Raw genomic sequence first — 27,773 nt, 5'->3', positions numbered from 1 at the left:
ATACAGACTACTTGGAGAATCTCTGCTTGTAAACACCACATGTGGTTTATTTACAATGTTCCCCTGGCACTTGACAGCATTGTGCAGCACTTTATATATAATAGCAGCTTCTTTTAGACCAAGGACAGGAGAGGAAGGAGATCTCTCCCTCAAAAGTCGCTCTTGGGACTTCTCTTGCCATCTCTCCCCCGTGTCACTTCTTTCCTATGCCTTTTCTACTTTCTGGGCTAATGGATTAATTAGCCTTGTAGCTCTCTCCAGATCATCCCCAATCTATCAGTTAGGCACAATTATCATAGTCAGGTTTACTCCTATGCAACTAATTGGTGATAAAGTGATCAGAGTGCTGGTACAGCTGCTGTTGCCCAACACTCTGTCACAACTAGGTAAAGCAAGTTGCTTACAGTGTTGGGATTGCGTTGAATGAGGTTAACAATGAGAATAGGTACAGAATGTGAAGGGGAATATTTGCTTTTGCTTCCTTTCTTTTTACTTCAGTTGGTCCAGATAGTCACCATTGAATTTTATCATCACTCATGTGAATTCTAAAACCACTTATCAGCTTTCCAGTATCCAGTGTTGTATCTTTAAAAGTATGATAGGGTATACAAACAGCACACAAGACAAAAAGGGGTTAAAAAGCAGCTATAGGCTCAGGCAGCCCTGCCTTGCCACACCTGTAAACCATGCCAGGCTTGAGGAGGAGGCTTAAAGGGAGAAGCACAGACCAGATGGCTCCATCCCAGGAAGATGGACAGACTTTTCATTTTCAGCTCCCAAACAGGAGCCCAGTCAAGGGCCAGGCTCCTTTAAGTTTCCTGTCAAGACAGAACATTAGTACAGATGGCTAAAGGACCCTTGAGGGATCGTGCTGCTCTTTATTTCTATTAATTTAGCTTTCTTTCCTTTGTCATGTTGGGAACTGGGACCAGGGGCTTGATCCCACAGTAGATCTCTGCTAAGAATGCAAGTCCCTTGAGGATATGGTGGGCTGACTGAGGAAGTAGTCCAGGGAAGAAACAAGAGTTATGACAATACAGAACTTAACCACATGCTTCAGTGTCCCTGGGCTGGAATTTGAAGTAGGGAGAGGGACTGAATTTCCCTAATGCCTCACTGATCCCAGACGCAAGGCGCTAGAAGCATTATTGGGCCTGGACTTGGGCCACTGATGCAAGGGCAAGGAACTACTGAGTTAAACTCTGGTTTATCCCAAAAGGAGTGAGACTAAATGTGTCCTGGCCAGAAGGTCAAACCCAAGATGAAGGGCACAGCCAGTAGCTGGTTGGCAAGGCTATGGAGAGAGCACACCCAGTCACAAGTCAGTGCATCAACTGGTGAGTCATTTTGCCATGAAAAGCAATTATTTGATTCATTTCTGAATTGTTTTAATGCTGCTTTTAAAATGGAGACAGAAGAGACAAGTGACGAAAAGCTTGGTCCGATAAAGTAGAGTTAGATTACAAGTGGCTTAAAAAAAAAAAAAAAAAAAAAAGTTAGGAACAAAGCTGAATTATGCCAAAGATTTACTCATGTTACCCTTCTAAAATGCACAAACTACTTTTCTAATCTAGCTCATGTTGTTTGTAAACCTTATTTAAGAAGTATGAGTTGAAACAAATAAATGAAAAATAAATATATTAGTTTTTGCCTACTTAGCTCTCAACAGGTCCTGATCTTTCAGTACTGAGCCTTGCAGATAGATAACTCTTTGAGACCACATTGGAATTTGCAACACCCTTCTCACTTGAGCATCCATCTCAGTAGGACACAAAATAACCACATAATAGTCCTGTCAAAAATATAAAGGAGAGTAGAAATGGCATTTAGATTATTTACTGTTACCGTCTGTTGTCACTGGAGTATAGGTGACAACAGTGACCGGAAGTGAAAAAGTATCTGTATTAACTTTTAAAATGGTTTCTTGGATAAATTATTTGAACATTGCACATTTCAGATTCTATAATAAAACTGGAGCTTTAAAAATTGTCACAACATTTTTTTCATAAGGTAGGCAGACTAATGGGTGGTGCTGGGGAGGAGCTGGTGGTCATGGTACATGTAGGTACCAATGGCATAGGGAAAGGTAGGAGAGAGGTCCTGTAGGCCAATTTAGCCTGCTAGGTAAGAGGTTCAAGTCTAGTACCTCCACGGTGGCATTCTCTAAAAGGCAGGCAGAACTGCAGAGTATCAATACATGAATGGCATGATGGTGAGTGGAGGAGGGATTTAGGTTTATTAGGAACTGGGGAACCTTTGGGGAAAGGAGGAGCCTATACAGTAAGGATGGGCTCCACCCAGAGCCGGTGCAAGGATATTTTGCGCCCTTGGCAAAACTTCCACCTTGCACCCCCCAGAGCATCGCTTATTATAAACTTTCAAAAATGAATACTGCATAATGTGGCATTGTTCATTAGAATTAATACACATTTGGCTTGAAAAATTATTAATTTCATTATTTAGTCTACATATTTAATGAAAATAAATGAATAACCTGACAGGGTGTGGGGCTGGCTGGCTTCGGGCAGGGCAGGGGATGTGGAGCTGGTTGGAGATGGTGTGCGGGGTTGGCTGGAGACAGGGGTGTGTGGAGCTGGCTGGCTTCAGGTACGGGGGTGTGGCAGGGGCTGGCTGGAGACAGGGGGTGCGGGGCTGGCTGCGGGCAGGGCAGGGGGTGCAGCAGGGGCTGGCTGGAGACGGGGGCGCGGGGCTGGCTGCGGGCAGGGCAGGGGGTGCAGCAGGGGCTGGCTGTGGGCAGAGCTGGGGGTGCAGGGTTGGTGCAGGTAGGGCAGGGAGTGCAGCAGGGACTGGCTACGGGCAGCACTCACCGGCGGCGCGGCTTGGGCCAGGTCTCTGCACTTCCTGCCGCCGGTGAGTGCAGGCCTGGCCCTGCTGCAGAGCTCAGGGGAGTGGGGGCAAGACGGGGCTGAGCAGGGGCAGGGGCCCTGGGGAAGAGCCAGAGCAGCAGGGAGCAGCGCAGTGCCCCCGGCGGCCGGAGGAGAAATGACATCGCTTCCCGGCCGGCCGGAGCTGATCAAAGCAGCAGCGCCCCCTCGCACAGGGGCGGGAAGCGGGTTACACGTGTAGCCGGCGCCCGGTGAGCATCCCAGACATTTTGGGCACCGCTTTTTGGTGCCCTCAAATCTTGGTGCCCTAAGCAGCCGCCTAGTTTGCCTAGTGGTTGCACTGGCCCTGGCTCCACCAAAACAAAACAGAACCGGATTGCTGATAGGGAACATTAAAAATATCATAGAGGACCTTTTAAACTAAGGGCTGGGGGAAAGCTGACAGATGCAGAGGAGCACACAGTTTGGACAGACACATCCTTTAGGGGAGGATTTTTTTTAAGGGGATACTCTATATCCTAGTAAATAGGAGAGGCTAGAAGTTGATAAAGTACGGGTAGGAACTGAAGAAACAGTCAAAAAAGCATCTCATTCAATTATATCACATGAAGGCAGACAACTAAATATTGACAAATTCTATAAGTGTTTGTATACAAATGCTAGAAGTCTAAAAACTAAGATGGGTAAACTTGAGTGGCTGGTATTAAATGAGCATATAGATATAAAAAGCATAACAGAAACTTGGTGGAACAATGATAATCAGTCGGACACTGAATAGGACACAATCATGGGGGAGTGACACTGTGAAAGAAGGCATAGTCATATATGGTAAAAACAAACAAACAGTACCATAGAATCTCTATGGATAGAAATTTCATGCTTGAATAATAATAATAGTATAGCAGTAGGAATATATTATTGACCACCTGACCAGGGAAGTGACTGTTAAATGCTTAGGGAGATTAGATAAGCAACAAAGGCAGAAAAAGCGATGACAATAGGGGAGTTCAGCTATCCCCATATCAAATAGGAACATGTCACTTCATGATGGAATGCAGAGATAAAATTTCTAGACACTATTAATGACTGCTTCTTGAAGTAGCTAGTCCTAGAACCTACAAGAAGAGAGGCAATTCTTAATTTAGTCCTAAGTGGTGCACAGGATCTGGTTCAAGAGGTGAATCTAGCTGAACCTCTTAATAATGGCAACCATAATGTAATTAAAGTTAACAACCTTGTGGGGGTAGGGGAATATACCAAAGAAACCCACCACAGTAGCATTGAACGTCAAAAAGGGAAACGATACAAATATGAGGAAGCTAATTAAACAAAAAAGGAACAGTCACAAAAGTGATATGCCTGCAAGCTGCATGGAAATTTTTAAAAACACCACGCTAGAGCATAAAAGTATATGTATATCCCAAATAATAGTAATAAAAAAAGACCAAAAAATGCTGCCCTGGCTAAACAATACAGTAAAAGAGATGGTTAGAGACAAAAAATAAATCCTTTAAAAATTGGAAGCCAAATCCTACTAAGGAAAATAGAAAGGAGCATTCACTCTGCCAAGCCAAGTGTAAAAGTATAATTAAGCAGGCCCAAAAAAGAATTTGAAGAGCAACTAGCAAAAGACAGAAATGAACAGCAATAATTTCTGTAGTACATCAAAAGCAGGAAGCCTGCCAAAAAATCAGTAAGGCCACTGGATGATTCAGGTGCTGAAGGAGCATTTAAGGAAGGCCAAGCCATTGCAGAGAAGCAAAATGAATTCTTTGCATTGGTCTTTGCTGCAGAGGATGTGAGGGAGATTTCCACAAACAAGCCATTCTTTTTTGGTAACAAATATGAGGAACTGTCCCACACTGAGGTCTCAATACAGAAGGTTTTGGAACAAACTGATAAATTTAACAGTCATAAATCACCAGGACCAGATAGTATACATCCAAGAATTCTAAAAGAACTCAAATATGAAATTTGCAGAACTTCTGTCTGTGGTATGTAACCTATCACTTAAATCAGCCTCTGTACCAGATGACTGGTGGATAACTAATGTGAAGCCAATTTTTTTTAAAAAGGCTCCAGAGGCGATCTTGGAAATTACAGGCCGGTAAACCTAATTTCAGTACCAGGCAAATGGATTGAAACTATTGTCAAGAATAGAATTATCAGACACTTAGATGAACACAATTTGTTGGAGAAGAGTCAACGTGGCTTTTTTTAAAGGGAAATTGTGCTTCACCTAGTTATTAGAATCCTTTGAGGGGGTCAACAAGCATGTGGACTAGGGTGATCTAGTGGATATAGTGCACTTTGATTTTCAGAAAGCCTTTGACGAGGTCCCTCACCAAAGGCTCTTAAGCAAAGTAAGCAGTCATGGGATGAGGGAAAGTCCTCTCACTGATTAAAAGATAGGAAACAAAGGGTAGAAATAGTGGTCAGTTTTCATAGTGGAGAGAGGTAAATAGCAAGGTCCCCCAAGAATCTGTATGGGGATCTGTGCTGTTGAACATATGCATAAATGATCTGGAAAAAGGGATAAGCAGTGAGGTGGCTAAATTGGCAGATGATACAAAATTACTCAATATAGTTAAACCCAAAGCTGACTATGAAGAGTGACAAAGGAATCTCACAAAACAGGATGAGTGGGCAAGAAAATGGCAGATGAATTTCAATGTTGATAAGTGCAAAGTAATGCACATTGGAAAACATAATGCCAACTACACATCACGATGATTTGGTCTTAGTTAGCTGTTAACACTCAAGAAAGTGATCTTGGAGTCATTGTGGATAGTTCTCTGAAAATATCTGCTCAATGTGCAGCAGCAGTCAAAAAAGCTAACAATGTTAGGAAGCATTAGGAAAGAGATAGAAAATGACAGTAAATATCATAATGCCACTAAATAAATCTGGTACGCCCACACCTTGAATACTGTGTGCAGTTCTGGTTGTCCCATCTAAAGAAAATATATTAGAATTGAAAAAGTAGAGAATGGCAAGAAAAATGATTAGGGATATGCAACAGTTTCTATACAAGGAGAGATTAAAAAGTTTGGAAAGGAGATTGCTGAGGGGAGATATGATAGAGGTCTATAAAATCATGAATGGTGTGGAGAAAATGAATAAGTGTTGTTTACCCCTGCACATAACACACAAAATAGGCATCACCGAATGAAATTAATTGGCAGCAGTGTGACAGGGTGCTGGGCAAAGGGTTGCTGATTCAGCCTTGTAACACCAGCTCCCATTTAGGGGAATAAATAAGAGCTGGCTGGATATAACCTGGCCCTAATTGGGGGAGCAGAGACAGATTTTGCCTAATTAGCCTGGGGCTGTACAAAAGCCTCAGGGGATGTAAGAAAGGGAAAAGGCAGGGAGTGGAAGCAGGAAAGTAGCTCTTCCCTCCCTCCTGCAGACGGTGAAGGGCCAACTGTACTTAGTGAAACGATGATGGGAACAAGCCTGTGAATAAACTGCACCAGTGGTTACTAACCCCAGGGTCTCAGAGTGACAGAGGCAGGAGCCAAGGGGGACTCTGATACACGTGGGGGCCTGTCCAGGATCCCGTGCTAGAGCAAGTATTTGGCAGCCCGGAGATGGAGGGGACCCTGCAATGGCTGATCAAGCAGCAGGAGGAGGTGCAGAAGTCAATGCAGAGTTTTCAGCAAGCCCACCAGCTGGAGAGACAGGCCTTGCTCACCTAGCAGGCAGAACAGCAGAAGAGCCTGCAGGACTTCATTTGGGAGCAGGCTGGCATCCAGCAGCAGCTCCTGCAGAAAGTGGTGAGTCCCACAGGAGGGGATGGCGTTCGGGTGCCGGGCTTAGCACTATGTAAAATGGGCCAGACAGATGACCCCGATGCCTTCGTAGGCAGCTTTGAGTGAGTAGCCGCGGGGGCTGGATATGACAGGGCAATCTGGGCCCTGCGACTGGCTCCCTACCTAGCCGGCAAATCCCAAGCAGCCTATATGGCCTTAAGTGAAGAACAGACCAGGAATTATGAAGTGGCAAAGGCAGCCATCCTGGATCGGGTGGGGCTGTCTGTGGAGAAGTATTGCCAGAAGTTCTGGTTGGCGAGGTGGATGGGGGGTTTGCAGCCCCAGGTATTCACCCAAAAGTTAATGGACTGGGCCACCCGCTGGCTGAGGCCGGACGCCCAGACAGTGAGGGAGATTATAGAGGCACTCATCCTAGAGCAATTTTTACAGGGCCTCCCAAAGAAAATAAAGGAGGCACCAATCAAATATGGTCAAGGCGGCTGTAAAGCTTACGGAGGAGTACACGGAGGCAGACTTCCCCAGGAAGGAGGGACAACTGAGCAAGGAAGTGGATACTGGGAGAAGGCCCAGAGAACCTCTGCCCAGGAAAGGCCCAGAGAACAAATGGGAGGACACGCTAGGGTCTCCCACATGGTCCAGACTGGTTGTCTGCTGGCAGTGTGGATGACCGGGACACAAGAAGGGGGACTGCCCACCCATGGATTGTGGATGGGCAGAGTTTTTTGTCATTGGGCAAATGCTGGAGGGCAGGGGTGGAAGCTGTCCCCCATTCCAGTAATGGTGGGGAGGAAACCCCAATGAGCCCTGGTGGACTCTGCCTCGGCCTGCTCTCTGGTACAAAGGAAGCTGGTGAGGCCGCACTGGTGGATTTCGGGTGTTAAAATTGACATAGAATGTGTCCACAGGGATAGGAGGCAAAACCTTATGGCCCAGGTGCCTCTTGAGGTTCAGGGCTGGTTTAAGTGGCAACGGGTCGGGGTAGTAAATGGACCACCTTATATGGCGGTAGTGGGTACAGACTGAGACCCCTTCCCAGGAGGGAATGTGGGCAGAGGGAGAAAACCCAAGATAAGGAAAAAGGGAAGTTCCCCGAGTAACGGGGTAGAGAACCCTGAGCAGAAAGCCCCTAGCCAACAGAGCTTGAGAAGGAAGTTATGGGCGAGATGTCCACCCCAGGGTCCTCGACCAGAGAGCAAGGCCCGGCGGAGGCCTTTATTAGTGGACATCCCAGAGGAAGAGACCCAGGCCCCGTTGGATGAGCTTGGGGGACCAGAAGCCCATAGCCTCTGGGAGAGGGCTGGGACCAACCCTGAACCCCTGACAGAAAGGAAGGAGGGGAGAACAAGGGAACACCTAGAAGGCTGTGAATGGTGCGAGGCGCTGTGGTGGAGCTGTGGGGCCATCCACCCCAAACACAATGTAGTTTCTGTGGTTGGCAGGGCTGCCCGGGGGGCAAGTGGGGCAATTTTCCTCAGGCCCCGGGCCCTGCAGGGGCCCCCACGAGAATGTCGGAGGCTCCCCCCCACCCCCGCCTTCGCCTTCCCCCATCCCCCGGTGCCTCAGCGCACCACGTCCAGGAATGGTGCTGGACAGCACTGCAGCCGCGTGGCCTGATCTCCTCCCATTCGGAGCCGCGTGGTAAGGGGGCGGGGCTCCAAGCTCTGGGCCGAGCGGCAGGAGCTCAGGTGCTGTGGAGCCACGCCGCTGCAGCGCTATCCAGGGCCGCTCCTGGACGCGGCGCACTGAGACTCCAGAGAGGGGGGAGGCGGGAGGCGGGAGTAAGCAGCATGGTAAGCCCTTCTGAGCCAGACACCCCCCTGACACTCCCACCCACAGCCCTGACCCCCAGCTCCGAGCCCAGCCCCTCTGAGCTGGACACCCCCCGACCTCTCCCCCACAGCCCTAACCCCCAGCTCCGAGCCCAGCCCCTCTGAGCTGGACACCCCCCAACCCCACCCCCCCACAGCCCTGACCCCCAGCTCCGAGCCCAGCCCCTCTGAGCCGGGCATCCCCTGACCCCATCCCCCCACAGCCCTGACACCTAGCTCCAAGCCCACCCCCGACCCCATCCCCCGCAGCCCTGACCCCCAGCTCCAAGCCCAGCCCCTCTGAGCTGGACACCCCCCAACCCCACCCCCCCACAGCCCTGACCCCCAGCTCCGAGCCCAGCCCCTCTGAGCCGGGCATCCCCTGACCCCATCCCCCCACAGCCCTGACACCTAGCTCCAAGCCCACCCCCAACCCCATCCCCCGCAGCCCTGACCCCCAGCTCCAAGCCCAGCCCCTCTGAGCCGGGCACCCCCCAACCTCATCCCCCCACAGCCCTGACCCCTAGCTCCAACCCCATCCCCCGCAGCCCTGACCCCCAGCTCCGAGCCCAGCCCCTCTGAGCCGGGCACCCCCCGTCCCCATCCCCATTCCCCCACAGCCCTGACCCCCAGCTCTGAGCCCAGCCCCTGTGAGCCGGGCACCCCCCAACCCAGAGCCCAGCTCCCCACCCAGCCTTGGGCAACAACAGCGCCACCCCCAGGCAGCGACAGCCGATTGACACCAACCATCACTATCACCTAGCGACAGCCCATTATGTAATTGCAAATGTATACATACTATTAAAGCATTTAATGTTTTTAAAGAATGTATTTCGTGTAATTTCAAATTATTAAAAATTAATTTTTGAATGTATTTCACTGGTTATTTTTTTACATTTCCAAATACATGTTACTATAGTATTGCAACTTTTTTTTATGGAAGGGGCCTCCAAAATTGCTTTGCCTAGGCCCCCTGAATCCTCTGGGCGGCCCTGGTGGTTGGGGGATGAAGGAATCCCACATGGCAAACCCTGGGATTGACCCAAAAGAGAGGAAAAGACTTCCCTGTAGTGCCCCCCCAGTAGAGGATGCAGAGGTGCAAAGGGTTGCCTATTCAGCCCTCTCACACCAGCTCCCATTTAGGGGAATAACCTGGCCCTAATTGGGGAAGCAGAGACAGCTGTCACCTAATTAGCCTGGGGCTGTATAAAAGCTGCAGGAGAAGGAAGCCAAAGGGAAAAGGCAGGAGTGGAAGTAGGGACCTTCCTTCTGTCCTTACTTACTGCAGATAGTGAAGAACCAACTGTACATAGTGAAAAGTGGTAGGAACAAGTCTGTGAATAAACTGCATCAGTGGTTATTAACCCCAGGGTTTCAGAGTGACTTTGTGGACCTAGCAGCGGCAGGAGCCAAGGGGGCCCCTGCTGCACTTTGCTACAAGCAGGTTTAAAACAAACATAAGGAAGTACTTCACAGAATGCACAGTCAACCTCATTGCCAGTGGATGTTGTGAAGGCCAAAAGTATAACATGGAAGTAATGGGCCACTCTCTTACCACTTCAGAAGTTATTTTTCCTCCCTTGGTATCCTGCTGTTAATTGATTTATCTTGTTAGACTGACCTCATACTTGGTAAAGCAACCCCCATCCTTTCATGTATTTATACCTGCTCCTGTATTTTTCACTTCATGCATCCGATGAAGTGGGTTCTAGCCCACAAAAGCTTATGCCCAAATAAATGTGTTAGTCTCTAAGGTGCCACAAGTACTCCTGGTTGTTTTTGCTGATACAGACTAACACAGAAAGTGGGTGAGGTAATATCTTTTATTGGACCACTTCTGTTGGTGAGAGAGACAAGTTTTGGAGCTTACACAGGGCTCGCCTTCAGATGTAAAACTTTCACAGAGCAGATTAGGATATAGTCAGCCATATGAAAAAGACATTTCTTTGTATTCCCTAATTCTCTTAATGCTTACGCTGAGAAACTCTTCACTTGTGAGCAATGTTGACTATCAGGCTATGTCCATTGCACTATACCCTGTTCTGTCTTAACTGCAGCAATCACAATTATGTTTAAAAACTCTCATTGAGTTCAGTGGATGAGGCCCCATAATAGCAGAAAAACATGAAATGACCAATTTTCTTATCTTTTTCTTTTTACGCATCATATTGGGTTAATCAAAACAAATTTTCACGAAATTAGTTGGCTGTAAGATAACTGGTATAATCAAAGTAATTAGAAATATACTTGTGTCACACAGAGTCTATCTGTTTAATCCAATTTAGATAAATTTAAAATGAATGCACCCCGTACTTGTTCTGAGCTACTTCTTGCAATTATACTTTCTTCAGTCAGTCATTCTTTAATTCAGACACACAAATTACAGACCATTTGTGAAGATTGTCTGCGAGTGACCAATGTCTAATTGAATTTATTATTTTACTCTTGCATTGTAAATATACCTGCAGTCTGGGATGAGCATAGAACTCATTTAAGAAATCCATAAGCAAGTCAATCTTCAGGGAGCTGACACACAGTACCACATGTTTCTCTGTCTGAGCTCTGTGTCGACTGTAGTTACCTCCAGACTTCTGTCTCTCCATCCACAAATAAGCCAGCTGTTCAAACTGCAATATATTGTCAAATGTGAATGAAATACATATAAGCAGCTGTGCAATATAAGCATCTTTATCAGTATGAGTTAATTATATTTTATGCTTTAGTCCATCCATTCATTGAATTAAAGACACACTTAGAACCCCCACCCTTTGTCTTTGTTTCTTTCCAAGAGCAGCAATTTACAACTAAGCAGATGGGATGGCTGATGGGATGGCACAATAATACATCAATAGGCCAATCTCAAGCATTCAAAAATCATAAAGTTGAGTTAAATCATGAGATTATTTTAAATATTTTTTTTCCTGGTATTTGAGCCTTTAGGGTTAATTTGTAATTTACACGACTCCAAGAGATGGGACTGCAAGAAAAACACCAATGTATTACTTATGGATATGGAACAATGCCTCAGTTTCTCCCCAGAGATTTTTAAAAATCTAAAGTTGGCAACACTTGATACAATGGTGTCTGCATATTATTTCTTACTGTCTGATCTGCACCTTAAATATTGGCATCACTTAAACATATGGCTAAAAGAAACATCATGTTCTGTCCCTGCTGCTCCTGGAGAACTGCTGTTTTTTTGGTATTGACTATGGCAGCTGTTGAACTGGACTTCAATAAGTGGCACTTTTCCCTCTACCACCTTAATCAGCATCCCCCAGTTCACAATAAATTCTGCTTTGAGATCCTAATAAAGGGAACTCTAGGGATCAATATGATATGCAATGTATCTGGAATAATTTAAATACATAAAAGCATTACTTCAATGGAGTAATGTCCACATGTTTTATATACAATTAGTACCAATAATACACCATGCATATACCATTTCAACTTCGAAGCTCCATACAAGCTAGCTAATGTTCACAACAATCCAATGAGACTGGAGTGTTTTCTTATCCACATTCTACTGAGGCAGGGATGTTAAGTGATTCAGTGTCGGAGCAACGATAAGAGCTGGCCCCCAGTCCTGTGCTCAGACCAGTACACAAAGCCCTTTTCTCCCCTTGAGGTGTCACTCTGAAGCGGAAAATGCTAGGAATAGCTAAGTGTTTGGAGAAAGCTTTAGCTGCTGGTTAGTTTTGCTGCTATTTAATTGCAAATGTATACATACTATTAAAGCATTTAATGTTTTTAAAGAATGTATTTCTAGTTTTGCTCTCGTTTTTGTGAAGGTAAATCCAAGCATGAGGGTAAATTTGGACAACACACAGTGTCTGTATGTTCTTTGGTGTCTGATGGGAGCCAGCAGCTTCTACAAGGATTTGAAAACTTGTTAGCTCCTCTCATTTTAGCATATATAAACCATATGCACATTTATTTTACAAACAAGGAGACAAATAAGAAAGCTCCAACTCTGCATAAAATGAAGAAGCATACAAGTTGGTGTACTCTTTTTTTTTGACATTACATACACAGTAAGGACAGTTGCAAGATATATTTCAAGCAAATACAGTCTTTTCCCCAAAACTTCCCCAACTCTTCCAAATGGAAAATAATCAGAGTTTACCTGTATGGGCAACACCACAAGGGCAACACAGATCATAATGACAACCAGCAGTTTTGAAGGCCAGATCTTGGGTGTAACATCCCCAAAGCCCACAGTTGAAAATGTCACTATGCAGAAATAAAGGGAGTCAAAGAGAGTCAACTTGTTTCCTGCTCGCTCCAGATGCTGAATTCCGCAAATACTATGTAAAAAAGAATGAATAAAGAAATGAAAAATAAAACTAGTACCTGGAATAAATCCAAAGTGTTATGACTCTCTTACTAGCAAGGAGAATTATTTTCTGCAAATGCATATATTACTTCACAAAGAAGAGAAAATATTGGTTCAAAGCAAAAGTCTTTTAAAAATTGTATTTAAATGTCATTTATTCATAATAAAGTTCTAAATGTTATCTTGGAATAAGAATAATTATGCATTGTGTTTTAAAAATATCAGTTTTAAATTTGTTGCCTTTCAATTTAATTCAATATCCCCTTGCTATTGTATTATAAGAACAAATAAATGGGAGCACATCTTACCTTTATAAAATGTATCTAAGGATACAAACTTTAAAGCCAGATTCTACTACCCTGACTCATGCTGAGTACCTGACTGTATGAGTAGTCCAACTGAACTCAACAGGTCTACATGTGGAATATGGTTCTATTAATTGTAAGTAAGAATGGCAGAACCTGGTCCTTAGGTTTGTTTGTTTTTCAGTTTACTTTCATATTGATTTGGGTGCCTTTAAAATGTCTGAAAGATTTCTACTGGTTACAATGAGCTTCCCAAGTTCAAAGATAGGGATTATCTGTGAATTTAGCAGAATCCTTTACACCAATGGAGCTCTTTAACTGCACCTGCTGTACAGAGCATCTCTGAGCTTGCATATTAGTGATCCCATCCTCCTAGGAGGCTGTTGACTGTCTTTCTGTTTTAAAGGTAATTTCTAAATAATGCCATATTTCTCAGTCATAATTCTACTGTACATCAAAGATGATTTCTTGGCATAGGATATCTAATTGGCCACAATTGACCATTAAGCACTCCCAGGTAAAAAACCTTTAATCATCAGGCAGGCCCTGTGTTTATAACAATGTTAGCAGTTCTTCTTCTGTTCTCCAGAAATAATTTACTAGTGGGCAGTAGCATTTCCATAACATATGGATGAGATCCCCAGTTTCCTCTTCACTGTTCTAGCATTTGTAGTTTTCACACATCCCAAAATGTTCTGAAGATGATTTTTTGTTGGATAAGTTTCAACCTTCAGTCATTGGCTGCATTTGTATTCCTACACACTTTGTTCCAGATTTTTTCACTGAGGTGGTAGTTCAGATCTTTCCTCCATACTCTCACTAGTTTGTCCCTTTTAAGTTTTAGTTGTAGAAAAGAATTCTTGAAGCAGTAGTTTTCTGTCTTTATAATAGGTTCTGAAAAGTTAATAAAGGGAACTGTGGAAATGTCATTCCAGTGAAGATGGATATTTAACTTTCCTACCTTAGATCAATTATAAGTTTTAATCATAGACTGTTTTTCAGGCTATTTGGGTCAGGCTACTTTTTAGTGTTATTTTTAAATACTGGAGTACGCAGAGAGAGATCCATTCATGGAAATATTATAATGTTAAAAACATTGCTCCCTTACTTTGCATATGTCTTGGCATCCACAGTGTGATTTAAAGCTCTTTGCTTTTAGCATTGACCACTCCAAGGCTTTGCTGTTATTGAATGAAGTTCACCAGGTGCTGAGATCCTACACTATACCTTGTGCATTTTTTAAGCCTGATAGTGGGGCTTGACCTTGGCCTCAGAGAGTGAAGCATCAAAAGGGCTGTGTGATTAGCACTTATACAGACCTAGTGGCCCATACCTTCCCACGTAGAGGTATACTAGAGCTATAGCTTCTACTACAGCCCATAGGCTAGAATGAATGTTTGTTGATTGGCTGTGTTGCAGCTCTACTATGGTGAGCTATATATGCCATCTGGTTCTGAAAGAGTTCATTGGAATGGGAGAGTCCAATTAACCCCCCTAGTCACACCGGAGGCTGGGCCAGGTTCAGTTAAGGGTGAGACCGAGCTGAGGAGGAACTGGGTGGTGATTATAAAGCCAAGAAACTGGGAGCAGAAGGAGACTATAAGGAGAAAAGGAAGGAACTCTGCTGTCCCTCTCTTGGTATTAGCAAATGTAGTGACTGGGAGGATCAAGGAGGAAGTCCAGGGGAAAGTAGGCCCTTACATCCTCTTTTGAGTAGGGACGTCTGTCTCCAGGAGGCCAGGAGAGACAAGGAGAAGCTGCTGGGGTAGAACAAACTCTGATGATGAACCCTGATAAAAGAGCAGGATTGGGACTTCTAGGGAGAGAGTCCTGGTAGGTGTTCAGTGGAGACCAGAGCAGGAGAACTTAAGAAGCATCAAAGGTTAATCCTAAAGAGGGCAGAAATTGGTTTATTTGTACTTTTGGTTTGGGGATTTTGTTGGGGGATTTCAGCGGAGAGCTCTGCTGACAGGCTACAATAAGAAGAAATCCAGGGTGGCAGCAGAAAGGTGTCCAACAGAGCAGACTTTAGCTGCTAGTTACACTGGATTCCAGTTGAGGACCCCTATAATGGCAGGGCTTGGGTTTTCCTTCCAGTTACTGGGGAAGGTGGTATGTAATCCTGGCATAAAAGAATGACTTCTGAGACCCCTGAGATGCAAGGATCACTGGGTTGAAGACTTAATGTACGGACATTGGACTCATGTTGTGTGGGACTTCATTAACCCAGAAGGAGTAGAATTAAAAGGTTATCTGGCCACAGGGCTGAGTTGTGATAAAAGACAGACCAGCACAGGATTGGTGGGAGCACTATAGAGGAAAGAACTGCTATGCTATGCCACACTCAGCCACAAGGGAGGGCGCTAGTGGTGAAGGTGCTCTTCAACAGCCATGGATTGCTTTTGAATTCTGGTGGTGGCATACAATTGTCTATGACAGTTATTCAGTGTTTTTCAATGGAAAGGCTAAAAATCACCCTTTCTGCTTTCATTAATTGACCATATGCACTAAAGTGAAAGTTCTAGAACATCTTTAAGATTGCGAATGGTTTTTTTTTTTTAAGACTCTCGTTTTTGTGAAGGCAATATTTTCTTGCTCCTCCCTGTAAGAGTCCCACTAACAATCAATTTTTTAGAAATACTTCAGATAGGAAGACCTGGATCTTGGTAAGAGGTTTTACTGTATTAACATTATACTGTAATGAATTTTAGTTGTCCCATCTGCCCAAATCAATTATCTTGACTGAGCTTAATGTAGCGGGGTGGTTACCCGCTCCTGCCCTGAGGGGTTTAAAACAGCCCTGGAGGAGGGCTGTGGAAGGGCAAGACGCCTGGGCTGATTGGGAGGAAGCAGGCTCAGCTGGGGCCACGCCCCAATCAGGGCCCAGCTGGCCCTATAAAGGCTTGAGCCAGGCGCTCAAGCAGACAGTCTCTCTCTCTGCGTTCAGAGAGAGAAGGGCCTAGCTGCAGGGAGCTTAACAGGTATCTGGAGTGGAGCAGGGCTGGGGAAAGGCCAAGAGAGCCGGGGAGCTCCGGCCTAGGAAAGCCCCAGACTGCAGGCCTGGTAAGGCCTATTAGGTACTGGGTTGCAGGGGGCAGCCTACGGGTAGCCAGAGGCAGCAGGTCCAAACCCCTTTGCCTGTGATGAGTGGCTTATACACTGCAAGGACAACCAACAGGAGGTGCCGCAGGGGTGAGTCCACACCCTTACACTTAACCACAATCAAGAATACACTTGCTGAAATTCTTGTCCCATTGAAATCAATAAGAATTTTGCCATTGACTTCAATGGGGCAAACATTTCACCTTCTGTCTCCAATCATAGCATTTTATCAGAACACCAGACATTCCCTCAAGCTATCATAATTATTTTGGCCCAAGTCCTCAAAGGTATTTAGGAGACTAAGAGCTTAACTCCCATTGATTAAATAACTTTTGAGGATCTGGGCCTTTGTGCCTAATCCAATGCCCACTAGCGTGAAGGGGAAATCCAAAGCAGTCTTTGGATCAGGCTTTTTGAGCGCTCTTGTGAGCTGTCCGGTGCCCTCAAGTCTCACTGAAGTCAATGGGAGTTGACTGTGCATAGCACCTTGAAGGATCAAGCTCTTTAGACCTAATATCAAACACTAATAGAGTTCTGCACTCTATTAACCTTCAGTGTCACCTAATCATGCATCCTGGGCCCCAAAATTAAATCAATGCAAAAGGAGGTAACATTAAACTTTCAAACCCTCCTGAAGCAAGAAAAAATATTGTTTAATTTACTATTGTGGTTGGAATTGCCTTAGTTTTGCTATATACCAGAAAAGTTGCTCACAGCATTGCAGTACAGCTGACTTTCAATAGATGGCTTTGTGGGTATATAACTGCCAACAAAATTTGTCTATTTCCTCACATATTCCTCCATCACAAATATTATCCTTTAGTTTTTCATCTAGTACATCTGAATAAATATATCTCATGCCATGTCCTTATCTAATCAGGTTATCTTGGTTCGCTACACTTCTGGGAGGGCATAGTGGGAGCTAGTGGTTGACTATGATACCGAAATCTGTAAGAGGCTTAATTACTCAGCTTTCCAAAACGTACTTATATACCTTGCTGCTACCTGAGTGCTTTATGCAACTAATACTTCCAAAAAGTGTCCCGTTTTTCTTACTATACAATTTTAATATTAAGCATTGTTTCAGAAGATAAAAAGGGATAATTTTCAGCTTATCATATCAGTGTTCTACTTCCTTTTATACATTTAAACATAATACATCAAGCTACATCTTCATAATGGTTTTTAACTTTTACCACTGAAAAAGATTAAAATGAACAGTAGCATCATAATACTCAGTTTTGCTGGTCCAAGACAAACAATAATGAAGAAATCCCTGGCCAGGTCTACTGATCTTAACAGAACAATCATGAAGCAAAAGATTATTGAAACTCGCAATACCTTCCACTGGTTGAGAAAATAAGCTATAGTAGTGGCTGATTAGACAGAAAATATCCAACTTAAAAATGTGGGGCCTGATTCCCCACTTTTTTATAGCAGTTTTATGTTTCTGTAAATTCTGTTTCAGGGGAGTTACCAGTTTAAATTCTATTGAAGTGAATAGCGTGAAACCAGTTTCACAGAGGAGACTCAAGCTTTTAATTAGAAAACAAAGACAAAAGTCTCAATAAAAGAGATGTATACCAAAGAGAAAAGAATTCAAAAATATAAAGAACAAAACAAAGTACAATTTAAACATCTACAATAATTTCAACTAAACAGGAAAAGTTAAACATGACACCTGTAATCTCTAAAGATTAGGAAAGATAGTCATGTTTAGATAACCATTTGAACTTTGAAAAGTTCAATGTCATCATTTACTGGAACTTTTATCTCTTTCCTGGGAACTGTTTGTGCTTATTTTTCTGTGCCACAACCTTGTCAATCTTTTTAAAAGTACACACCTTGGAACTAGTATGAAACCCAATTTAAAAAAGATGAAAGTGGAGAACTGCCTAAAGGCATAAAAGAAAAATATAAAACACAGGAGTTGATGTCTAACACATAAGAGCTAATTTTCCAGACTACAGCAGAAGAAAGGGGAACAAGTTGATTCCGCCTCCTGACTTTAGTGAATGTCTCTGTTTCTTGGGGGTGGAAAAGGGAAGAGAGGGAAGTTTGGTTTGGGCAAGGTTCCACCAGTCTTCTGCTTTGACACAGCTATAGTAGCTCAAATCTTGGATAGCCCTCTATGGGAGGATCACCCCAGTGCAGTGGATCCCACAATGGTGTACAGTAGTACAGTGACTCCTACACTATTTATTCTCTTTGCAGCCAGCACTGGGAGACTGGTCAGGGAAAAGGAAGCCTGACCAGTGCTTCCCTGCACCCATATATCCTTGACTGCCATTGGCAGCTGCCATAAATTAGAGTAGCCTGAAGGATGCTGTAGTTTACCGCCTGGGACAGGCTTCATATACAGATCCAGTAAGAGAGCACTAAAGTAGCTTAAAGCCATTTTTACATGCATGCTTTTCCTGAGTTATGCTGTGAAATCCTCTGTCATAGCCAAGGAATTGGGGCCAATGTTTTTAAACCTGGACCCTATATTTTGAGCTCACTAGCCTAATTCAGAACTAGTGTCCTATTGCAACAACTCTGCATTGTTCATATCATTCTGCCATACATTGTATAAATGAATAGATTACATAAATATCTTGTGAAAAATAAAAAGCAGAATGTAGCAGATTTCCATCTAATTTATGTAATATTCTTACCAAAAGGAATTTTGCAGTTGGTAAAACATCTTCCTGCAGAGCAGTTAAACTGTCCAGGTAAAGATACTTAAAAGCTCAGTGCAATATGAAAAGACAAGCTTAGTGTTTGTTGTCTGACTTCCACTAATTTGTGAGCATCCTGGAGATAGGAATCAATAACTGCTGAGGAGTAAAACAGTCCTCAGGAGGAAATCAGATTTAAACCATGCTGTTGTAAAAGCATGGGTGGAAAAGCTAATGACAGCAAGGACAATTTATATTAGACTTTTCTGATGTACTTATGTTGTCATTATTTATAATTAATTATAATGTGAGTGCATAGTCTTTGGCAGATAAATCATTCAGGGAACCCCCAATGATATACAATCTAAATAATGCAGAAAAGGATTATATTAAAAAAATTAAGAATGGGGAAGGAGATACCGGAGGCCAAGAGTTACAACAAGAGCTGGTCAAATAATGAAAAAGAAATTGCAAATAATTCAGCAAAAAAATCAAATTTCATCACAAATTATTTACAGCAAATAATTAAACCAGCTCTGCATCAGTAAAAGACTTACACTTATTGCTCCCATGCATCTTGCTAATAGCAATGCCACCCATATTTTGCAGAGAGATGTGATAAATATATTGTGCCTCTTGGTGCCTCAACTTCCCTCTCCTCACTAACCTTTCTCCTCCCAAGACTTATTTTAACATTCCAAATTTGTATCTGGATGTGGGCAGTTGCAAGAATTTCCCAGAGAGTGGGACAGACACCCTCCCTCTGCATGTTTTGTGTGTGTTACACTAATTGCTACCCAAAATGCTTAGAAAGGAAACCTTTTACATGGAACAGCTAAAAAACAAACCACAGAACTGTGAAGACACTTTATCATCATATTCTCAGGTATCCATTTAGAAGTAAATAAAACACAATACAGTCTCAGCCAACTTGACGATAAACCGTATGCTGCTGCTGAGAAGAACCCACAAACTCTTGGATGCTTAAAGATAGACATATCTATGTTGGCCTTTGTTTTTATAATAATTCCCCACTTTTTCTATCCCTAGAAGAAAAATGTATACGGATACTCTTAGTTATTAATATATAAGTGTATGGTCACTGACTAGACTGCAAATTTGTACAAAGCACTGACTGGTGAGTATGGGCCGGATGCTATTCTTGTTGAAATAAATGGGAGGTTTTTAACTGACTTCACTGAGGAGTAGGATCTGACCCTAAATGTAAGTACTAGCTTGGTGACTGGGCTTGAAATGGCAATAGGTCAAAGTGCACTACAGAACTTTTAGTGTGTGGTAGAAGGGTCTGCACAGCCACTTAGTGTATGACATGCCAGGGTGTAAATCTATAGCATGGCAACTTACTGTGCACTAAGAAACATTCTGTAGTCCACATTAATGAAAATATCCCATTGAAACCAATGGGAATTTTCCGTGAGCAAAGGCTTCAGAGATTAGACTGCCAAAGAGCACTGATATTAGACCAGGTTAATCATTTAATTGCCCAACAAGACCATTTGTCATGTTTGCATTATTGATTTTAATGTTCCAATGAAATCTTCATGTATACAGGATAGGTTTTTCTTTCTTTACAGGAACACTAGCAGACCACCCTCAGGTTATGGGGGGAAATATCGGGCATATTCATGGAGTCAATAACATTTAATACACACATGAATTGAAGTAGATGTTTGTCTGTCATCACCTAGAGCCCAAAGTTGCACCAGAAGCTGATGATGACCTCCCAGGGAATGGAAACTAGGCACCTAAGGAATACTTTGTCTGCAGTGTTGGTAACCTCCAGCTTTAATCAAAGTTTGGAAGAGATCTGTTCTGAAACTTTGCAATCATCCCCCAGGAGAAAAAAGAGGTTTTATTTTTTAACTAATCTCCTCCCCTCCCAATTTAATATTATGTCTTAAGGCTATGGGGCTTCACTGTCAGCTCCAAGAGGCATGGCAAGTGCAATGGGAGCACAGCCACTGCACCTCATTTGAACAGTGCAGCAGATCTGCTCAGCTGGCCAGAAAGTCTAATGCTGGTGGTAGCCTGTGCAACCCTTGCATTTAGAGGAGTGCAGGGGCCACATTATACCCGGCCCCTGACTTGGTGTTCACAGATGGAATGCTCTTTTCTCTCTCCCTAAATTCTTATGCCGGAGCCCATTGCTGTAGTATGTGAGCACTTCTGTAGTATCTAAACCAACCCTTCCTCTGGCACTTTCATGCAGGGACAGATGCTTACCTTACATTTTAAATGACACTATGAATCTCTCTATATAATATTTACAGAATCAGTTTAAATCTAGACCCATTAGATGTTTCATAGCAGCTGGATCCATTAACTCTCAGGTTATCCTTGGTGTAAGTCCACTTTAACCATTGATATCAATTGAGTTACATGACTAATTAACTCAGTCAATGGCTCTACCAGATAAATAAATAGTTTAAGCTAAGTTATAATTTATTATTTATAGAGAATGTCCTCTGAACTCTGTTTTCTTCAATAATCCACTACTGTGTGTTTTATGATTTGCTCCTACACAGCCACTATGTGAAGAAATTAACTAACAAAACAAATTTCCTGATATAGGCTAATATATTTTGATGTTGGTGTAAACAAAGAAGGAATTAAACAAAAGAAAAGAATTTGCTAGGGACCAATAAATTATCGGGGGGGGGGGGAAGAATCCATGGGGAATCATCTAATAGGAGGAAATTGGTGTTGACAGCCCAATAACTGAATTTTTCAGCTAGTGAATACCAAATGTATTAATTTTTTGCCAATAATAATAATAAAACCTTCCAGTTTTTGGATTGAGTTGGATGAAAATGGAATTTTGTGAATATTTCCATTTTGTTGAAAACCCATTTCCCATCAAACAATATAAAAGATATTTTGACTAGCTTGAGTAGACATGTAAATTCTGAAATTGTATAGTGACAAAAATATAAATTTGAAAAGTATTTAAATCAAGTGGCAGAATTTTTTATTAATGACAGCGCTGTGCCTAAATCTTGCACCGGTAGATTTTTAAGCATGTGTGGATCACTTTTCAGTATCAGGGCTTTAAACAAGGGATTAATAACATAAAAGCCATCCAGTAATAAACTGTAATTATCTACCTCTTCTCCAGTCAGTCTTATTCCATGCAATATCTTAAGAAGAAACCCACTAAACTTATACCCTTAACCGTTTTAGTCAGCAGAAAAGGAAAGGGTTTGCTTCCCACAAGTATCCTGGTGACTGCAGCGTTATGCACTGAAAACTACTAATGACTCGCTCCCCCAACCACAAAAATGCAGGATATGGAGGTCTCTCTCTTAATTTTCAGTAAGAGTAATATGAGTTCCTATTAAGCCTTTCCATCTTTTTTCTGCAACTCTCTGGTGCGGCTTCATCAGAAATTCTGTGTAAAACTCCGTATTTTTCAAAGCAGCTTTTCCTTTCACAGATATCTTTTCTCACTTAAAGACATACAACTGTATTTTGGGTGGAGGGGCACAAAAGAGGGCATAGGGCAATCCAAAGTGCACCTAAGGGAATAGAACGATACTCATTGACTTCACTAGGCTTTGTACCAGGCCTTAATAGTCTAATGGGGTTGCATGAGTTTCTCAAGGAAGCAGCATTCCTCAAAAAGGATACTCCAACAAGTATTAAATAGCATCTCCTTAGGCTAATTTCAGAATTGACAGATGGCGAAATGTTCAGATGCTGATTCTGTCATTCTATTTTAACTACAAGGGCCACTCCCTGCTACTTCCAGCAGTCTGGCACCATCATGATTGCTTAATCACGACGTCCTCCATGCCCAGTGTTGTCCTCTTCAAAGGACAACTATCTTCTTATTCAGCTGTAATGGGTCTACCAGAGCAGTGGTTTTCAACCTGTGGTCCATGGACCCCTGGGGGTCCGCAGACTATGCCTAAGATTTCCAAAGGTGTCCACACCTCCATTCAAAAAGTTTTTTTGTTCAAGTATGGCTACTTTGAAATCTGTTATAGAATGTCCAGGGAGATTGAAGTGTTCTCCTACTGGCTTTTGTATGTTACCAAAAAAACTTCAAAAACAGACTTCAAAGAGAAACTGCAGAACTAAAATTCATTTGCAAATTTAACACCATTAATTTGGGCTTTAATAGGGATTGGGAGTGGCCTGCTCACTACAAAAGCAACTTTCCCTCTCTTGGCATTGACACCTCCTCATCAATTAATGGGAGTGGACTACGTCCACCCTGATTGAATTGGCCCTGTCAACCCTGGTAAGGACTCCCTCCTCTTCATGTGTCAGTATAATAATGCCTGCATCTGTAATTTTCACTCCATGCATCTGAAGAAGTGAGTTTTTTATCCACGAAAGCTTATGCCCAAATAAATCTGTTAGTCTTTAAGATGCCACTGGACTCGTTGTTTTTGTATGAGTTTATTTACTTTATGGCATTTTGTAGTCAGATTTTGTTAGTCTTGTAAGATTTTTCCATTTCTTATTGGAAACATTAATTCTAATTTCTAGAGAAGACTGGCAAAACTGCACTGGATAAAAGTTAATTATATAATGGCTGTTTTGTGTTTTTTTTTTCTCTACATTCTCCAATTTCAGTATGAACATTTTCAGACAGCTCTGTTAATAACTAATGTTTATAACAGCTGAACTTGAAAGATCAAGTTCTACTAGTAAATCATGTGACTTCCAGCAATTGCAGATCTGACTGTTAAACAGAATGGCCATGTAGTGAAATGATCATCTTGAATAAATATTTGCTGAAATTGACTGACCCTTCCTGATCATGCTGAGAAAATAGAAGTAAAGCCATGGTAAAACAAACTCTGGTTAGTGGCATTGCACAAGTACACTGGGATAAATTCTGTCCCCAGGTATATCTAAACAAAAGGATCTGTACACACGTTAGTGAATAAGCAATAGCAATCAAGAAATTATGTGTAGTTTCACTGAATGTGTGGCTTTGTATGTACAGTGAACCATAACTGTAAACCATAACTGTAAATTCTATAGTATTTAGACTCTGGTTCTGCAAATTCCATGTGTGGATCCTGTGTGTGTTGAGAACCACATGGATTCATAGACTGACCTATAGTCATATGACAAGTCAGTGGCAATGCAGGAAATAGAAATGTCTCCTGTGCATTAACCATTAGACAATACTCTCAGTGTACAGAGTGACTAAATAGGTAATGTTACATGCATGTCCTTTCTGAGAAGGTATTAGTATATAATCTAACTTTGGCAGTAAAAGCCAAGTTGGGTTTAAAGCATCGTGGAAGCCTTTAGAAGTTCGAAGTCAAACTTCAAATTCAGTAAGTAATTCCGATTTGATATGCTTAGACTATTCATATTGCCTCTGGAGGGTGTGGCAGTACTTAGACAAGCCACCCACACATTCAGTATAGGAGTTAAATATATTTAATTCAATTAACTACTGAAGTGTTCATTTTCCAAATATTTGTTAAGTGTGTGTGTAAGGAATCAGTGTAATTAACGTATATAGATTCCTGACACAAATCGAGAGGACAGATGCATCATTTAGGACATCATAAGTTGACTTTCTGGCAACAAAATATATAGTACAGAACCAAGTCTTGGTTATAGAATTGTGCTCAAGATGTAAACTTTGACTGAAAAAACAACCATGTTTCTAGCCCTTATGGTTGCAAATCGTAAAATGTGAACTGACTGCAAATTAATACAGTGATGTCTGCAGCAATAGCTCTGAGCAGTGTGGTCTGCTCCATTAATGTCAGTGCGGTGAGATTTTTGAAATTTTAAAGATGACAATCTCTCCTATTGAAGTTGTTGCATTTTGTATACATAATTCAATATTCATTGGACCATAGAGACCAACTATATAGTCCAGTGGTAAAGGCACTCATCTGAGAGATGGAAGTACAAGCTCTTGCTCCAAATCAGGCAGAGCAGGGATTTGAAAACTGGTCTCCCCCATCCCAGGTAAGTGTACCTAGTCAGTAGGCTATCATGGGGGTGGCTTTGGGGGAAGAAGGTGCTGCCCTGCCTTAGGTGCCTAACTCCACGAGAGGGTTATGGCTGTGAATCCCAAGAAGAGATAAGTATCTCCTTCCAGCCCACAGTTAGGGCCCTAACTACCTTTAAGGTGTGTGGTTTAGGCCTTGCCCCCTCTCATCAGCATTTCTTACTGGCTAGCTTAGGCAGTTCCCTGCTCAGCTTCTTGGCTTCTGGAATCCCTTTCTTAGGGGGCCTAACTCTCCCTATGCATTGTATAAGGAGCCAGGGCACCTAACTTGGGCTGAAGATTCCACTGTGCTTTGTGGATCTAGCCCACAGTTGCTTTCCTACCCTTTCCTCAGCAGGCACTGTTCCATCTCACATAAGGATCTGGCCTGGTAACATTACAGCCCATTTAAGGAGTGGAAAGATTATTTACTCCCTGGTCCCACAAGGCACCTCTACAAAGTTTCTTCTTGTGAGAAAATTTACCTTTTCCTTCGCACTAATTCTCAGATGCTGTCTATCTAGTATATGACATCTGTAGGACACCCATCAGTATAGTGCCTATGATACTGGCCTCATGTAACCTAGGGAGGATGGTTGATGGGTAATCAGAGAGTAGTGGTGGTTAGTTTTGTATAATTTTGGGGGGGATGTATATAGTAATCTGTAGATTATGCTCATGTTGTCAGTGATTAATGCTTTGGGGATGCTGTACTAAATGGGGAAAATAGTTATTTAATATGTCAGACTAAAGGAATGACAAATTGCCTAGAAGTCAAGAAATGAAAAGGGAAACAAGAATGAAAACCATAGATAGTAACGTGCTAACCAACATTTGGAACTGCCAATTAAAATAAGAACTGAATTGAGGAGACTCCTTTGTTTCATTATCCCACTAATCTAGACTGTGTCAGGGGGGTAAAGGGGCATTCAGCAGTGAAATCTATTAACTATTTTTCCCATTATGAAATCCTCCTTGTACTTTCAGCTTTAGCTAAACTATTTGAGTTCACCGCCACAATGCACATAGGTGCATTGAGATCTGTCTGTCTCTGTTATTTCTATGAAATTCTACAAACTTCTGTGATCATAAGAAATGCTTGAGCTAAAAGCCTCCTGGTTTGAATGAAGGATGCAACTTCCCCTGTGCAGCCTGACCCAGTTTCTATTTTTTTGACTTTGCACTCTGCAATGTTGTCTTGTGCACCCAAAATAGTTTGTGTACTTGAGGATCTGTCCATTGTGTACTGGACCATTTTTAACTATAAATTCTTTGTACTTGGATTTTTAATTATTCAGATCAATGTGCAAAGCTATGACAGGTGCTTTCGATAAAACAAATAAACACAAATGAAGAAATGTATATTTAAATCCTGGAAGTGTCTTTGTGACCCATACAAACCACCCAGTGCATTATGGGATATCTATAGTGAATCAGGAAATACCAAGAGGTTTTCACACATGGAGGAAAAAAGATATTTTAAAAAGATGTATTTCTGTGCTGAAATCACACCCAGAAGCTGGTAATTTCAGGGCAGAAATCTGTATTTAACTTAGTTTTTACATTGCAGTTCAACTTTAAAGGAGAATATTAGCAAACCAAAGAGACTTTGAGGGAGGAATTAAGCATACTTAATAAAGGCAAAGTGACATTGCAAAATTTGACATCACCATTCTCCCAAATGTATCTGATGCTGTCTATTTGAAATCTGTTTTAAATCTCTTCTATATAAGATATTTACAGAGAAATGTCCTGGCCTAGGGTTATAAAACCTTTCAATTATAAAAGCATTGTTGCTTGATTCATTTTGATTACAGATAAAGTACTGAGAAGCCCAAGGCTTATAGAAGACTATATCTGCAGTTAAGAAAATGATAAAGTTAAATTGAGCCGTTAATCTTTTTTTGAGAAGAATTATATGTTGCCTTTTCAAAAAGGTTAAAGGCAAAAAAGTTAATGAAACACTGAGAACTGTAATAATGGGTCAGATTCTCAGATGGTAGAAACCAACATCACTCCATTGATTTCAATGGAGAGAGATACATTTCCACCTACTAAGGCACTTCTTCAAAGTGCTTGCAGTGTTATCTGTAGCCCACCACTGCTTGGTATAATATGAAGGAGTGCAATATATTCTCACTGTTTAAAAATTATTTAAAAATACCTAACTGAATTAAAATGACTGTTCCAAGCTATCTAACTAAACTTAATTGCAAATATGATTTCCAAAGTATAAATTGTGGGGTTTTAAAAATGTTTGTATACCATCTATTGACTGCAAACTGATTTAAAGGTGGTATCTTACTACATCAATCACCTTGTTCTTGGCAAGTTTTAAAACTGTTAAAGTTTGGATATGAAAATTTTGTTTTGGTTGGGTTTTTTTGTTTTTTTTTTAAGAAATTTGCTTGAATCATAAAAGTTTGACTACTAAAAGCTAGTGATTTTTTTTTTTTTAATCATGACACACTGAGTATTCTGATATCCATACTTGAGTTACGTCCACTATTAGGAGGACCACTTTTATTCTGACATCCTGATTTACATCCTTATATCACCTTTGTGCCATATGGCTTGGCTGAAAAAGATTTGACTCATGCAGATCTCTTCAGAATTGTTCTTGCCTTGTCAACTACAGCTAGCGTGAATTTTATTTCTTTTTGGTGAAAAATTCCATTTTTGTTGAAAATGAAATGTTTAAAAATGTTAACTTACATTTTTTTTTCTTGTGGGAAATGTTCATTGATTTCAAAACAAAACTTTTGCAGAAAATGAACATTTCTGGAAAATCTCAAAACTTTGAATTTCAAAATTTTGTTTCAGATTTTAGTTTATGGGGATTTTCATATACTTTCACTACATATTATGCATAACCACTACTGACAGGTCATACTCTGACACAATAGCTGAAATAGTCTTTTTTTCTAATTATTATTTTTAAAATAATT

The 27,773-nt window shown here is 42.0% G+C and overlaps 1 protein-coding gene across 4 annotated transcripts in view; it reads right to left on the bottom strand.

The window, feature by feature from the left end:
• KCNT2 (potassium sodium-activated channel subfamily T member 2) overlaps positions 1-27,773 on the bottom strand; it is a 293,338-nt gene that overhangs the window by 140,813 nt on the left and 124,752 nt on the right. For all 4 annotated transcript variants that reach the window (XM_065409271.1, XM_065409272.1, XM_065409273.1 and 1 more), the window contains 3 exons: positions 12,560-12,740; positions 10,893-11,057; positions 1,656-1,792 (listed from right to left, as the gene is read on the bottom strand). In XM_065409271.1, coding sequence (XP_065265343.1) covers positions 1,656-1,792; positions 10,893-11,057; positions 12,560-12,740 — 483 coding nt within the window. The remainder of the gene's footprint in view (positions 1-1,655; positions 1,793-10,892; positions 11,058-12,559; positions 12,741-27,773) is intronic.

This window comes from Emys orbicularis, chromosome 8 (genome assembly GCF_028017835.1).
Source record: "Emys orbicularis isolate rEmyOrb1 chromosome 8, rEmyOrb1.hap1, whole genome shotgun sequence".
Taxonomy (NCBI): Eukaryota; Metazoa; Chordata; order Testudines; family Emydidae; genus Emys; species Emys orbicularis.
Note: the sequence above shows the minus strand (reverse complement) of the source record. Positions and strands in the feature narration are given on the sequence as shown.